The sequence below is a fragment of the Ictalurus punctatus genome, chromosome 24 (assembly GCF_001660625.3).
Source record: "Ictalurus punctatus breed USDA103 chromosome 24, Coco_2.0, whole genome shotgun sequence".
Lineage (NCBI taxonomy): Eukaryota > Metazoa > Chordata > Actinopteri > Siluriformes > Ictaluridae > Ictalurus > Ictalurus punctatus.
This window is the reverse complement of record NC_030439.2, coordinates 4,640,343-4,654,126: the sequence shown is the minus strand read 5'-3', so window position 1 is coordinate 4,654,126 and position 13,784 is coordinate 4,640,343. Positions and strand designations below refer to the sequence as shown.

General features: G+C 37.9%; 1 protein-coding gene across 1 annotated transcript in view; it reads left to right on the top strand.

Moving 5' to 3' along the window:
• Positions 1-13,689: 13,689 nt before the first annotated feature.
• LOC128629079 (uncharacterized protein DDB_G0271670-like) overlaps positions 13,690-13,784 on the top strand; it is a gene marked incomplete at both ends in the record, with an annotated part of 675 nt that continues 580 nt past the window's right edge. The window contains one exon of the mRNA XM_053675349.1: positions 13,690-13,784. This exon is cut by the window's right edge and continues 580 nt beyond it. Within this exon, the coding sequence (XP_053531324.1) occupies positions 13,690-13,784 (95 nt within the window).

Sequence of the window (13,784 nt, the reverse complement as noted above, 5' to 3'; positions counted from 1 at the left end):
GCCTTGATTTCAAATGGCTTGATTTGCACTCATTAATTGACATATTACTACACGTTGTTGAATAATTAGCCAGCTTCTTATATTATGAATATAGTTTACCGTGCTAACAAAGACGAGGGTGCATTTGCATGTCCTGCACACACGCTTCTTCATTCAACATTTCCCCCTATAACATAACATAATATGACCTTCGCATCATTCTATACTGTATAGTCATGTGTATTTTCTTACCGACCTTCTTGAAGATTGTAACACAAGGACTTAATGAAAAGAACTCATATTACGCATCCGTGAGGCATTCTGGCAGCTGACAACAGAAGATATGTGCTATTACGTGTGTACATATACAATTGGTTCCTGAAGTAGGCAGGCGTTCCTCTGTAAGAGGAATTTGAAATGTGTGTCTTGGGAGGCTAACCGTTTGTTTGCAGTTCTTCTACGACACAGGCTAGAGGTGCGAAAAGGGGCTTAGCCTGCTGAAAAACCATTTCGCTCCCAATCTGGCAGACCGGGCCACAGGTAAATTGAGTGTATCTCTAGAGAGTTGAAACAGGCTTGTCAAATGTCAGTTCAGAGATGTTCACGAAGCCAAAGACCATGTGAGCACGACCACATGCTGTGATGCATACTCTTTAGTGGATAGCACAATCTCTCTGAACAGCTCTGGAAGAATTGTCAGGAGGATGGGGATCTGGGGTGCAGTTCTGAGAATTAGTTATCATATTGATGCTTTGAGTGCTGACATTTCCCAGCTTAAACTATCTACGCATGGCTAAGTATACGTTCCAGAGAGTCTTCTTTCACCTTCGAATTCAGGGATCCTGCTATTAAGTTGTTTGTTCAGATATATATGACAAAGCCGGGTTAATCTAGCTGAAATATAACTTTTCACGTTTGCTGATAGTGCATCTGGAAGGTTGAATTTAACATCGCTATCTCTTTATTCTAAATTAACACTGGTTTTCGCAAAGCATCCCTGGAGTGTCCCCTGACTTAATTGCCATTCAGAGCACAGCAGCCACATAATAATATATGCAGACTGTGGAAATATATGTATTTCAGTAGGCAAAGTGATTACAAAGTACATGACTAAAGACGTAATCAGTAATGTCGTTTTAAAACGACATAAAACATCTTATTTGACTTCTGGACCATTAACTTAACTGACCTTTTTATGTAAAATAATCTTTAACGAGGAAAATATGTTAACGGCTGCCTCTTTTATTATATATATATTTAAAAAAAGGCAAACATAAAGTGCTTAAGTATACGCTTTAAATGAAGGTTCACTTACTTAGCATTATTTATTGCAGATAGCATTAAGAAACCGGTTAACCAATTGAAACTACGGACATAACTTTACCATAAATAACCTACACATAACATGAATAAAAACGTTAAACTTCTGCTGATGAAATAAGTTTGCATAATAATGAATTAATGAACGCTTTCATTACACAATGATCAATTAATTAAGGACTAATATAAATGATGAATCTAAATGAAATGGCACAGACAGTACCTCTGATTGTAAGGTACATCACAGGTTTATGTTAATGCTCTTGTGCGAATACTGTATTGTTTTTAGGTTAACAACACACAGAGTCTTGCTGGTTGGTCCACATAAACAGATAACAATGTGTAACAGGAGATATTTATTTAGCACTTTTGGAGGGACTCCAGTGTCCGTGCTTTGTATTAGTCAGAGGTAAATCTGTAATGTTAAGCTAAAGTCAGAGGTCGGTAGTAATGCGTTCACTTTTTTATCTGCTGAGTCGAGAGGGGGGAGAAGCGAGAGTGAGCTCTAAACACACACACACACACACACACACACACACACTTTCTCTTCTGTTCTGTTCCTTAGTCTGTTCTTTTGTTCTCTGTTGTCTTGTTTAAATGCAGATGCTGCCAAGTTTGTGTTGTTAACATGTGAAAATAAAGACAGTCAACTGTTGGGAAAATGTTTGTTTTTTGTGTGGTGTGTGTGAGATTTTGTGTTGAAAATGACAGGTTGTGTGTTACTGTACCCATCACTGGACTGAGATATGCTGCTTCATCTTGAACCCAGGTTTTATATCATATAAACAGAACAGAACAGACTTTCAAGGAGAGGTGTGACTTACAGTTCTCCATGTAGTCCGAGATTCAGGATTTTCCCTTCGTTTTAATCACTCAGGTCGTCTTCTCATTGGATACTTTATGACTCTTACTCGAGTCATTATTAACTCTTACTGTTACTTGAGTAATTATATTTATAAGTAGTTTGTACTTGTACTTGAGTAAAATTTTTGGCCACTCTACCCACCTCTGGCTAAAGTCGTCAGGAGAGATGCTGAATGTTGTGTATTTCTTTCTCTGTGGCTTTATTTTTCTGTCTTATTAACTTGAAGAGAGAGAGAGCGAGAGAGAGAGAGAGAGAGAGAGAGAGTAAAAAGAGAGGACTGAGGAAACTGCCTATAGCTGCTATAACGTAAGTGATAACAGGAACTAACTTGTTTTGCGGACGTTTAACAGCATTAAATGTAACATTAACATGTATGATGTGTTGTTCATTAATACATTTTAAATTGTACCTAGTGGAAAATTGCTGTGGTAGAAGCGGAATGAATATTTCAGGGTGTATTGTTATAGTATACTCCATTTTCCATACCGCTTATCCTACACGGGGTCGCAGGGGAGCCTGGAGCCTATCCCAGCGAACCGGGGACACCCTGGACATAGTACAGCACACTAATCATGTTTTATTATTTACTTAATCTGCTAATCAGATATTTAGTATGATGCTGTATATTTCACCAAGTTATGACACTGGAGCATCCTGATTTGTAGCGTGGGTGGAGTAGGTGATGGGTTTGTTTATAATCTTAGTGTCAGAGACCGCAGTGAGTGATGGTGGGGAGGAGTGGTTAGACAGAATAAATGAGCTCAGTGCCGCACTGAAATAGAGAACGTTGGCAGTGGATGACAGAGATGTTACCTTTCACCAGTCAATGAAGTAGGGCACCACTCAGCTTTCTCTACACATTCATTACAAATAAGCTCATCACAGGCCAACATGTTTCACCGTAACAATTAGAGGATACAATGCAAACAGCTGAGGGCCTTGCTGAAGTGCTGTTTCGTGGTCTGGGATTCAGTCTCACAATTATTTGATGATTGAGCCTCCACAAATGCACTAAAAGTACACGAATACATTAATATATGCTACTAAACACCAACAGAAGCAGTGCCAGTGCAGTGCCAGTGTGGAAATCTGCTATCTGTATCTGCTATGCATGTAAGCCATGTTTGTTGAATATCTTGAATGCTGGTAAACTATGAATGAAATATCATAAACCATTAAGTACTGCATAATGGCCGGGTGATGGTGCTACCAAACATGGAAGAACCGCTTAATTGCTTGTCGCTTTTTATAGACTAATTTCCATGCTGCAGCCACAATTGAAACTTCCATGACAATATTTTCATTTTGTGAGTAAACAGTGCGGCGACAGCTCCCCATCTGCATTTGCAGGTCATTCCAAAACCTGACACTGTTCCCTGAACCCCATGTCAGCTGTCATGCCTTCGTCAGTGCCCCTGTGCCTGTAGCAGTTTCTGAGAAATGGCAGACTGCAGATATGATAAGGCATGAACAAGCATTCGGGTCTGATGGGGCTGCCTGAGATGGAACAGCGTCCCAGAATTGCAACATTTGCCGCAGGTTCCCGACTATGGAACTGATGCTGATTGAAAGGCTGTTTGAAACCCCCTCTGGACCTGACGAGAGCACATTTTTAAAAATAGAATTTGATACTTTGGTCCAATTGTTTCGGATGTTGTCAGGCCAGGGGGTGAAAATGACAGTGAAGAAGAGCAAAGCTGTCAATCACTGAGCATGTCCTCAGCCTTGTTGTAAAGATTTATGCATTTTAGATGCAGAAAATCATCAAGATGTTTCCAGTCCATTCTGCTGAAATGACCACATCACTTATCATGTCTTGCAGTCTAGCTGTGTTTCTGAAGGCCTGATGGCAGCACGTCTTTTCACTAATTAGATGACTTACTTAACCACATGAGCGTTCTGTACCCTACATGAATTAGATCATCACTTTGCAGAGGAAAGAGACAGTCCTCTAGACCTCTATTAGTCCCTTGTGTGGAAAATTTCCCTTTATTCCCACCTTCGTGCTGTATTTACTATTGTTACAGTATCTATCAGAGGCTTATGTTACAGTAGATACTTTAGTTTCACGTTTTTCCCTTTTACCTAACTCCATTTTCAATTCTTGGCCAGTCAACCTTTATTTTCTTCCCCTCAGACAATTTAATGGGTGTTACTTTTCACATACTCCTGTCAGTTCTTTTCAGTGCAGGCTTTCTTAGCTGAGGCAGTGAGCGAATGTTGTCTAACAGACTCAATATTCAGAACAGGATTAGAGCAATAAAATCTTCACAAACATACTAAAGGCTTTTATTGACTTGTCAAAAGAAAGATACAACATATTCTCAACAGCATGATAAAATCGGGGGGGAAAAAGCGCAGAAAAAACATGATTAAACTTTCCAGTGCAGCATACTTTGATCACAGCTATTTTGTGTGTGGTTAGTGTGGGTAGGATCATCAGATAAAAGCTTTTATTCCAGTAATTGCCAGTATAGGAATCGAAATTGTAATAACATCCTTACTAGAACAAATATATGCAGTTGTTGCATAAAACAAAGAAAGCCATAAGGCCATTTCGAGTGAAGCATTGCCAAATAGAAGAATTGGACATACCGTACATGGAGAGCCGGGGGCGTGTTCTCTAGAAGCTCTAAAATGACTTTGTTTATTGATGTATTAAGATCTGAATCATGTGCTTTATTTCTTACTGCAATGAATTTGACCTCCTACTGAGATATCAAATGCGTGCAGCTTGATCTGGTCATTTTAGAGCTCAATACAGGCTTATGAAGCCAAGAAGGCATATGAAACACAGGCCTGTGTGCAATGAAAATGTGATTAAAATAATGTTTCATTCCACTCTGCACATTAATAGTGTTAAGAAAACAACCTATTTGACTATTGACCTAAGACGGAGCAATGAGAGCCTGAAACCTCAGTGCTTCTGTATAGTTTAAGAGGTTAACTAGGACTTGACAAACATATTCAAACTACACAGCTGCCCAACGTAACAAATTACCCCCACGGTTCAAAATATTTAGCCTGTTTAACCCGAACAGTTGTTCATCATCATGAAGCTGTTTGGCTGCATTTTGTTGTTTTGTCTCCAAATGATCAGTCTCTGATTTCTCCCTGTGCTACGGATTAACTTTGCAGAGGGCTATTTATATTGGGTCTTAAGTCTAAGCCCAGACAAAAGGTTATTACAGGAAAAAAGGTCACTGTGAAATACTTTAGAGACGCCTGTTCATGTCATTTCGATCTGTATTGTTGCTTCTGATTTATTTGCCATATGTAAACATGATGAGTTTTCCAGAACCCTTTTAATTATCTGGAAAAGACGTGGAACTCGGATCCCTTTTTCCCACCTCGTAACCATATTATTATATAAGGCAACTTATAAAATGAATTTTGTGTCTTGGAGATAAAATAGCCCAGCTATTCAAGTAAAGAGATGTTTCAAACCATAATGCATCATAATACACATAATAAAAGGCCGTGCCGTGCCTCTGACTCCGTTAAATTTTGTCAAAAAAAGAGAGAATGACTAGTCATATTTTATACATACATAGTACATACTAGAGGGTGCAGATAATCATACAGTATAATTAACCATGAATTTAACCATGAACCTGCATTTCTTCAACACCTACTTCACCACTGTTTTCCACGTCCCTGACTAGTCGAGAGTTCCCTATAATTAGTGAATGCATTAACGAAGTAGTCCAGTAGTCTTTGCAACCTCTTATACACACAGATACACACTACATGGCCAAATGTTTGCGGACACCTGATCATCAAACTTAGATGTGCTTATTGAACATCTCATTCCAGATTAAGGCCCTCCTTGCTTTTATAATAATAATAATTAAATCAATTTTGGCGCGTGGATGTGGGGATTTGTGTTCATTCAGCTACAAGAGCGTGAGTGAGGTCAGGCGTTGATGTCAGGTGAGGAGGTCTGAGGTGCAGTCGGCGTTCCAGTTCATCCCAAAGGTGTTCAGTCGGGTTGAAGTCGGGGTTCTGTGCAGGACACTCGAGTTCAACCTTCTCAAACCATGTCTTCATGGTCCTTACTTTGTCATGCTGGAACATGACACGCTTAAACACCATTATGTGTTATGACATACTGTAGCTTGTTTTTACCCTGATTCCTTATCATCCCAAAGCAATAATTAATTCAAGAGAACATCAATAGCAGCCATATTCGCTTGGCATGCAGAAAGTGGAAAGACGTGGTGAGATTTCACACAGTGCCCAAGTGTAGCTTGATAACAGCTAATTGACTCCCTGGGTTCTTTAGATGTGTCTTTGCTGCTTGTTTGATCACAGTACAATGATGCAACTGCGTCCAAACAATTAACTATTAGCTTTGATAAGGGATGAGGGATATCACACAGGCACATCAACAGAACAAACCGAACACAGTGTGATTCTTATGAGGGCAAAGAGTTGTTTTTTTTTTTTTTTTTTTTTTTTATCACTGCCTTGCTGGCTGTACACTCCTGCACTAATAATAAGCCTTTTGTTTGTTTTCCTGGCAGAATGTGCACACCTTAAATTAGCTGAATCCTGAAAATATCATAAACAATGGAAATATCTATAGTCCCCCCCGCCCCCCCCTATTGTTGTAGTTCATTTTAATCAGCTCCTTTTAAAAATCGCATCGTTTATAATGTGTTGATTACTTAGTCAGTGCAGTGGGGTCAACATTTACAAAGGTCTGCTTTCCAGTAATGATTTTTCTCTTCTTTTTGTTGCACTCAGTCCAGAATTGAACACATGGCTGGCAGAGTTTGGGTAGCACTACTGAAACACACACAGGGTTGCAGGTATGCTGACTTATTGTTTTGTGAGACCGAATACTTTGGGAACTTGGGTCTAATTCACTTCATGTTCTTGTAAGGCTTACTCCTGGATTGCTGCAACATATCATCCTGTTCTCCTCTCCCAGCTCATCCAACTTAACAAAGACCGAGACCCGAGTACATCATTTGTTGTTGACAGAATCAACAAGTAAGAAAAAAAAAAAAAACCTATCTGTAATCAAAATGCTCTTCATTTGCTATTCAAAATATATCTACTTATTATGTAAAAAGAAGAAGACCATGATTAATAGCTCTTAAAATTGTATGAATAATTCATATAATTATCGTTAACTACTTATTAAATCAAATTATATCATGTCTTATTTAATGAGTTCATACAGTATGTACCTGTTTTATGAATCTGCTTCTGGCCTTTAAAATATATTTTATATAATTAAGGAGTGTCTACTGACTGTGTACTGGTCCTAGTTTGTTCATGATAGGGAAGTGGGAGTTGATGGCTTTCGTCATAATGAACATTTATGTTTATTCATACTATGTTATAATATTTATTTATTTCTACACAACACACAAATGTTTGTATTGGATATTGATTTGATGACTTCTGCATTGCTGAGTCAATGAAGATAACATTTTAGATTTCCAAACAATACTTCTCAAACGAAAAAAAATGTAAAAAGAGAAACAGAAATGTCTGTATGTCAGTAAAGAAAGTGTATTAGTGGCATGTATTATGTCTTAGTGGCATTGCGTGAAAAACCACTTTACAGACAAATGCACAATGAGGGAAACAAAAGTGCCTTAGGCTACTGATGCATTTTTAAAAGAGTTGCCACACCAAATAATGACTTTATGTAGTCTGTTACTGGTTGCTGCGCTTTATAGTACGTTTTCATGTAGAATACATTTAATTTCATTATCTTTTGAAGGCATTTTTGCTTTACAGCATTTCTTTAAGACTTCTGCACAATACTGTACATTCAGTCAATCCCTCACTACACCATTTCTTATGACTTAGGACATTCATATAATATCAAGCAACATTCAAACACATCATGAAATAAAGAAAACAAGAGTGTTCCGCAACATCAGTGGTGCTCACGTTCATTCAGTTAAAAGCTTTAAATACTGTACATAGTTAAAGAACTTTAGAAATGTATCGGCCCCATTTTGACCTATAAGTTACCATGACTCTGATACGTTACGTCTTGACCATAGTTTGATCAATTTTGTGGAGAGAGATGGAACACTAATGATTTTTCAGTTGCGTAAAAGACTTGAAAGATCAGAAAGGCCTGAGACGGATTTAAAATGCATGTTTTATTTGATTAATTAAAAGAAAATCTAACTAAACAGAGTCTATTTTATATAAGTCTATTTTATCTTGTGTGATTTGTTGAGAACTTTGAAGAGAGCGCGTTTCAATAGCAATATTAGTCTGATGGCTGTAGTCTTTTAAACTCAGTTTGTGGTACATATGTAGTATCCATCCATCCATCCGTCCATCCATCGTCAGTAACCGCTTAATCCTGATCAGAGTGTGGTGGATTGTGAGCTTTTCCCAGGGACACCGGGTCACTTGTAGGATGAGATGCATCCTAGATGAGACACCCGTCCATCCAGGGCTATTTTTTTTTTGAACGTGAAGACAAAAGTACTGTATTACGTAGATCTCTGAAGCATGGCAAATGCAAAACTGTTGTTTTTACCCTTATTTTTGCTTCCCCTAAACATAACGGTAATTTATTCTACTTTCTTTTCATTCATTATTGCAACCTTATATCACGCATTAGTCACTGACATGTGAGATGAGGGCAGGATTGATCTTTGTGAGCCTGCAGTAATTGAATTTTCACATTGTCACTGCAATCTGAATAACCACATACTGCTTTCTATAGTATGCCATAACCACCATTCTCATTTTTCATGCAGTTGGACAGATAATTATATCAGCCTAGTAATAATCTCATAGTGAGCAAATCAAGACACTCTATTCCTATGGAAGAAAACGCTCAAGGAAACGAGACCTGTTTAGCCTCAATTATTGTTCCTTTAATATGGAAATTTCCTGGTAACATTTCAGTATATTATCGCTAAAAGAACTGCCTGTATCTTCAGGGATACGAAAGAACTCCGGGGTCTCGTCATCTTATATACAGTGTTCGCTGTCTATATGCACACCTGCTAGACTCATTAAGCCCATGAGATGAAACTGTTCCAAGTCCCAACAATTTGACGATTTAATGGTGATCTATAAAAACGTGTGAGAGGGGCTCACGGGGAGCGGTTCTACGGCACGGCTGAACATTATATTGCAGTGGAACTCCAGACTGCTGGCTCACATCTGAGAGGCCCAACTGTGTGTGTCTGGGTTTGTCGACACAGTATTCGTCGACTCCACCATCGCTTTCTACTTTATTCTGCCTTTTAAAAAAATAAATAAATAAAATAAAAAAAATCCATCTTTAATTTTCTCTCTTTTGTCTGAGTAAATTTAAAACAAACATAAACCACAATGGGGAAAGTAGTGAGTAGAATATAATAAAATAGAGGTGTGAGATGGGAATTGAAACTTTGTTGAAGTTCTATAGAAACATCACTACGTAAAGCATGATTGTATTGTTGATCATATTTAACTTCACTCATTTGTGATATAATGTCAGTACAAAATTACAGTAGCTTTTGAATGACTGACAAGGAAATACCAATGAATCAGTGCACCACTTAAAATCGTGCCCCACAACTGAAAATATCTTACATTTAACATTTGCGTCTTAAAGAGAAATGCAACAATGCGTCTTTTCGGCAGACCTTTCTGATTTAATTTCCACTTCAGGCTCCATCGGCACATATTTGTGGTTAATTGTGATCTCTTTCCCAGGGTTGGTGGCCAAAAACAATTGCTTGTAATCTCGTGATGAGTTGGGAAGCAGACGAATGAACACCCACATGACTTTGTTCGCCTTCAAAGCCCAAACTTTGGAGACGTGTTTCTTTGTCTCGCTCACAGAGCAAAATGTGTATTTGATTTGCAAGCTTTACTTGTGGCTATCAAGATCACTGCTTAAAGTCCATATAATTATTACTATCCTGGCTCCGCCATCATCTGTGATGCTTACCGGAAAAAACAGCTCTGAATTTTTTTTTCTTTTTTTTTACACAAAATTTAATGCAGAAATAAATCTGCTTTAATCTAATCCTCCTAGCTTTTATACAGCAGCCCTTTTTTTGTGAGCAACTGTCACATTGATTTGTCTGTTGTCTGAGAGGAAAGATGAGACCCCGTCAAGCATTTATCAAAGGATCAATTTCCCTCCAAGTCATTGGTCCATAACTCAGGTGATAATGGCTGTGGGACAGTAGGTGTTGTACAGAACCTCTATCCTGCCTGCCAGGCCCCGGAAGCTCAGGGGCTTGTTAGAGTATCAGCAGGATTAATTAGCTGGATAGCTGCACAAGTGAGTAATAGTTGGTAGTGAACAGACATCCTGGTGTTTATTGTTAATTGAATAGGCCATCGATTGTAGAGAGGTGGGAGTTAACAGTCGCCAGGCTTGCCGATCGATTGATGCGAGCGACTCGTCCTGAGTGTTGAGTGAGATCCTTAGCTTATAGTCTGCAACTTTCTTTCAAACACATCCGCATTCATTTTAAAGATAGGACCAGAGGGGCTTAAAGTTTGGGATTCAGCAACAAATTTCCGAACTTCTTCACAGCGCTACATTGTCCGTTTAATGATGACCAGAAGAGAGAATGCATTCTGGTGCTGCAACATTGAAGAACATCAAAGAAATGGACACCCTAAAGATTCACAAAAACATTTCACACCCAAGTCCCACCCTTTCTTCTGTGGATAATCTCACCTGAATACTGTAGACTTGTACCAAAGAACCGCTGCTGTAATCCTAAAGACTCTGACGCTCATACTACTCATCGTTTCAGCACGTTTTAGTACTGTTTGACTCCATGGTATAGAAGTGTGGAAGAGTAACGTTTTATAATCCGTTTTATAATCTGGTGTCACTTTGAGTGAGGTTCCTCTAAAGGTTTCTTTATCATGTCATCTCTGGAAGCTGTTCCTTGCCGCTGTCACCTCTGACATGCTCAGTACAGAGAGAAATATAAACCTACACCCGGATTTTGGACTATACTTGATATCACTGGGCGTTTGTTTGTTCCTTCTTGGGCCCCGATGAATTGTTTGGATTCCTTGGAAATCCAATAATGACTTTAATGTAAATATCATTTTGATCATAAATTAAGATCCAAAATTTGTTCTAGAAGAATCCCCCCCCCCTCCCCCCCCACACACACACACACACAAAAGAAAGCAGCTAACGTGGTTAAATGCTGTGATTGATTTAACGCTTCTGAATGTTGCCAGAATATTGCAGGCTGCATTTACTGTATGACTGTTTTACTCCTCACGCGATGGAGCTCTTTTATGGAGTTTGGGTTGCCATTATTTTGTTAAGGTGCAGTTTGGCTTCTGGTGCTGGAGCTTTCAAATCCCATTACTGCACAAGCTCAAGTATATTCTGCCACCGTGCCACATGTAGACACGTGATGAGAAATCCTGTGTAGCACTATACATCCACATGGGGGCCTCTCAGTTATAGAGACTTTACTGGTGACCTATTGTAATGTGATACTGAATTTCATACGTCGGAGTTAAAATTTTATTGAAGTCGTTTTCTTTGTTGTAAAAAGTGTTCGCGTCTGAAGGGAAAACATGTTGTGAACATAATTTGTATATTTGGAAACTAAAACAAATTCCACGTTACAAAAAAAAAAAAAAACCCTAAAACTTCCTTTTGGCAGGACAAATATGCATCCTATAGCGATACCATGGAAAGAGAAAATCAGAAATGAGATCTGCTTTAAATCTCCATAGTTACTCATAGACAGAAACGATAACAGATGAAAGGTAAAATAAAACTTTAGCTTAAGGCTTGTGAATCTTAGCTTTTTTCTCATGAGTCAAAGACTACAGTAATCTCACTTGTGTCTCTCCTTGAGTTTTAGCAAAAGGATCTGAGACACCGAGACATAGATTTCACTCAGGTTTGCTAAGATAATGATTCTCATGCATATCTTTAGCTGATTGAAAAGCCAATATTAATATTCATTTAATGCAATATAAATTCAAACATTACTCATCCTGCATTCTCTGCTCTACTGTTTTAGTATTGTGCATTATTAGTATTATTAATATTCTTATTAATATTCTTCTTCTTGGGTGGCACAGTGCTGCAAAAGGTAGCATTGCCATCTCATAGCTCTAGCGTCCGTGGTTTTATCCTGAGCTTGAGTTACTGTCCGTGTAGAGTGTTGTATGTTCTCCCAGTGTTTTCATGAGTTTCCTCCAAGTAGCTATGCTAAATTGCCCTTAAGTGTGAATGAGTGTGTAAAAAGTGCTTGCAATACTTCCACTGTGAATTTGCCCAACTTACCCCAGTATTTCTGGAAATGGCTCAGGATCCACTGTACCCTGCTCAGGATAAAGCGGTTACTAAAGATGTATTATTATTATTAGTAGTAGTAGTAGGTAGTAGTAGTACTAGAAGTAGTAGTAGTAGTAGTAGTAATAGCAGTAGGAGCAGGTAGTAGTAGTAATAGTAGTAGTAGTAATAGGTAGTAGTAGTAATAGTAGGTAGTAGAAGTAATAGCAGTAGTAGTAGGTGGTAGTAATAGTAATAGCAGTAGTAGTAGGTGGTAGAGTAGTAGTAGTAGTAATAGTAATAGTAGTAGTAGGTAGTAGTAATAATATTAGTTGTACATGGTAGTAGTGGGTAGTAGTAGTAGTAATAGCAGGTAGTAGAGTAGTAGTAGGTAGTAGTAGTAATAGATAGTAATAGTAGGTGGTAGTAGTAGTAGTAATAGTAATAGTAGTAGTAGGTACTAGTAATAATAGTAGTTGTACTAGGTAGTAGTAGTAGGTACTAGTAATAATAGTAGTTGTACTAGGTAGTAGTAGTAGGTAGTAATAGTAGTAGGAGTAGTAGTAGTAGAAATAATAGTAGTAATAGGTAGTAGTAGTAATAATAGTAGTAGTAGGTAGCAATAGTAATAATAGTAGTAGATAGTAGTAGTTATAGTACAAGTAGGTAGTAGTAGTAGTAGTAATAGTAATAGGTAGTAGTAGGTAGTAGTAGGCAGTAGTAGTAATAGTAGTAGGTAGTAGTAGTAATAGTAGAAGGAGTAATAGTAGTAGTAATAGTAGCAGGTAGTAGTAGGTAGTAGTAGTAGTAGTAGTAATAGGTAGTTGTAGGCAGTAGTAGTAATAGTAGTAGTAGTAGGTAGTAGAGTAGTAGTAGTAGCTGGTAGTAGTATTAGTAGTAGTAGTAGTAGTTATAGTAGCAAGTAGTAGCAGTAGTAGGTAGTAGTAGTAATAGTAGTAGTAGTAGTACTAGTAGTAGTCGGTTTAGTAGGTGTAGTAGTAGTAGGTAGAAATAGTAATAGTAGTAGTAGCAGGTGTAGTAGTAGTAGTAGTAGGTATAGTAGGCGTAGTAGTAGTAGTAGGTAGTAGTAGGTTGTAGGAGTAATAGTAGTAGTAGTAGTAGTAGTAGTAATACTAGTAATAGTAGTAGTAGTAGTAGTAATAGTAATAATAGCAGTAGTAGTAGTAATAGTAGTAATAGCAGTAGTAATAATAATAGTAGTAGTAGTAGTAGTAGTAGTAATAGCAGTAGTAATAATAATAGTAGTAGTAGTAGTAGTAGTAGTAGTAGTAATAGCAGTAGTAGTAGTAATAGTAGTAGTAATAATAGTAGTAGTAATAGTAGTAGTAGTAGTAATAGTAGTAATAG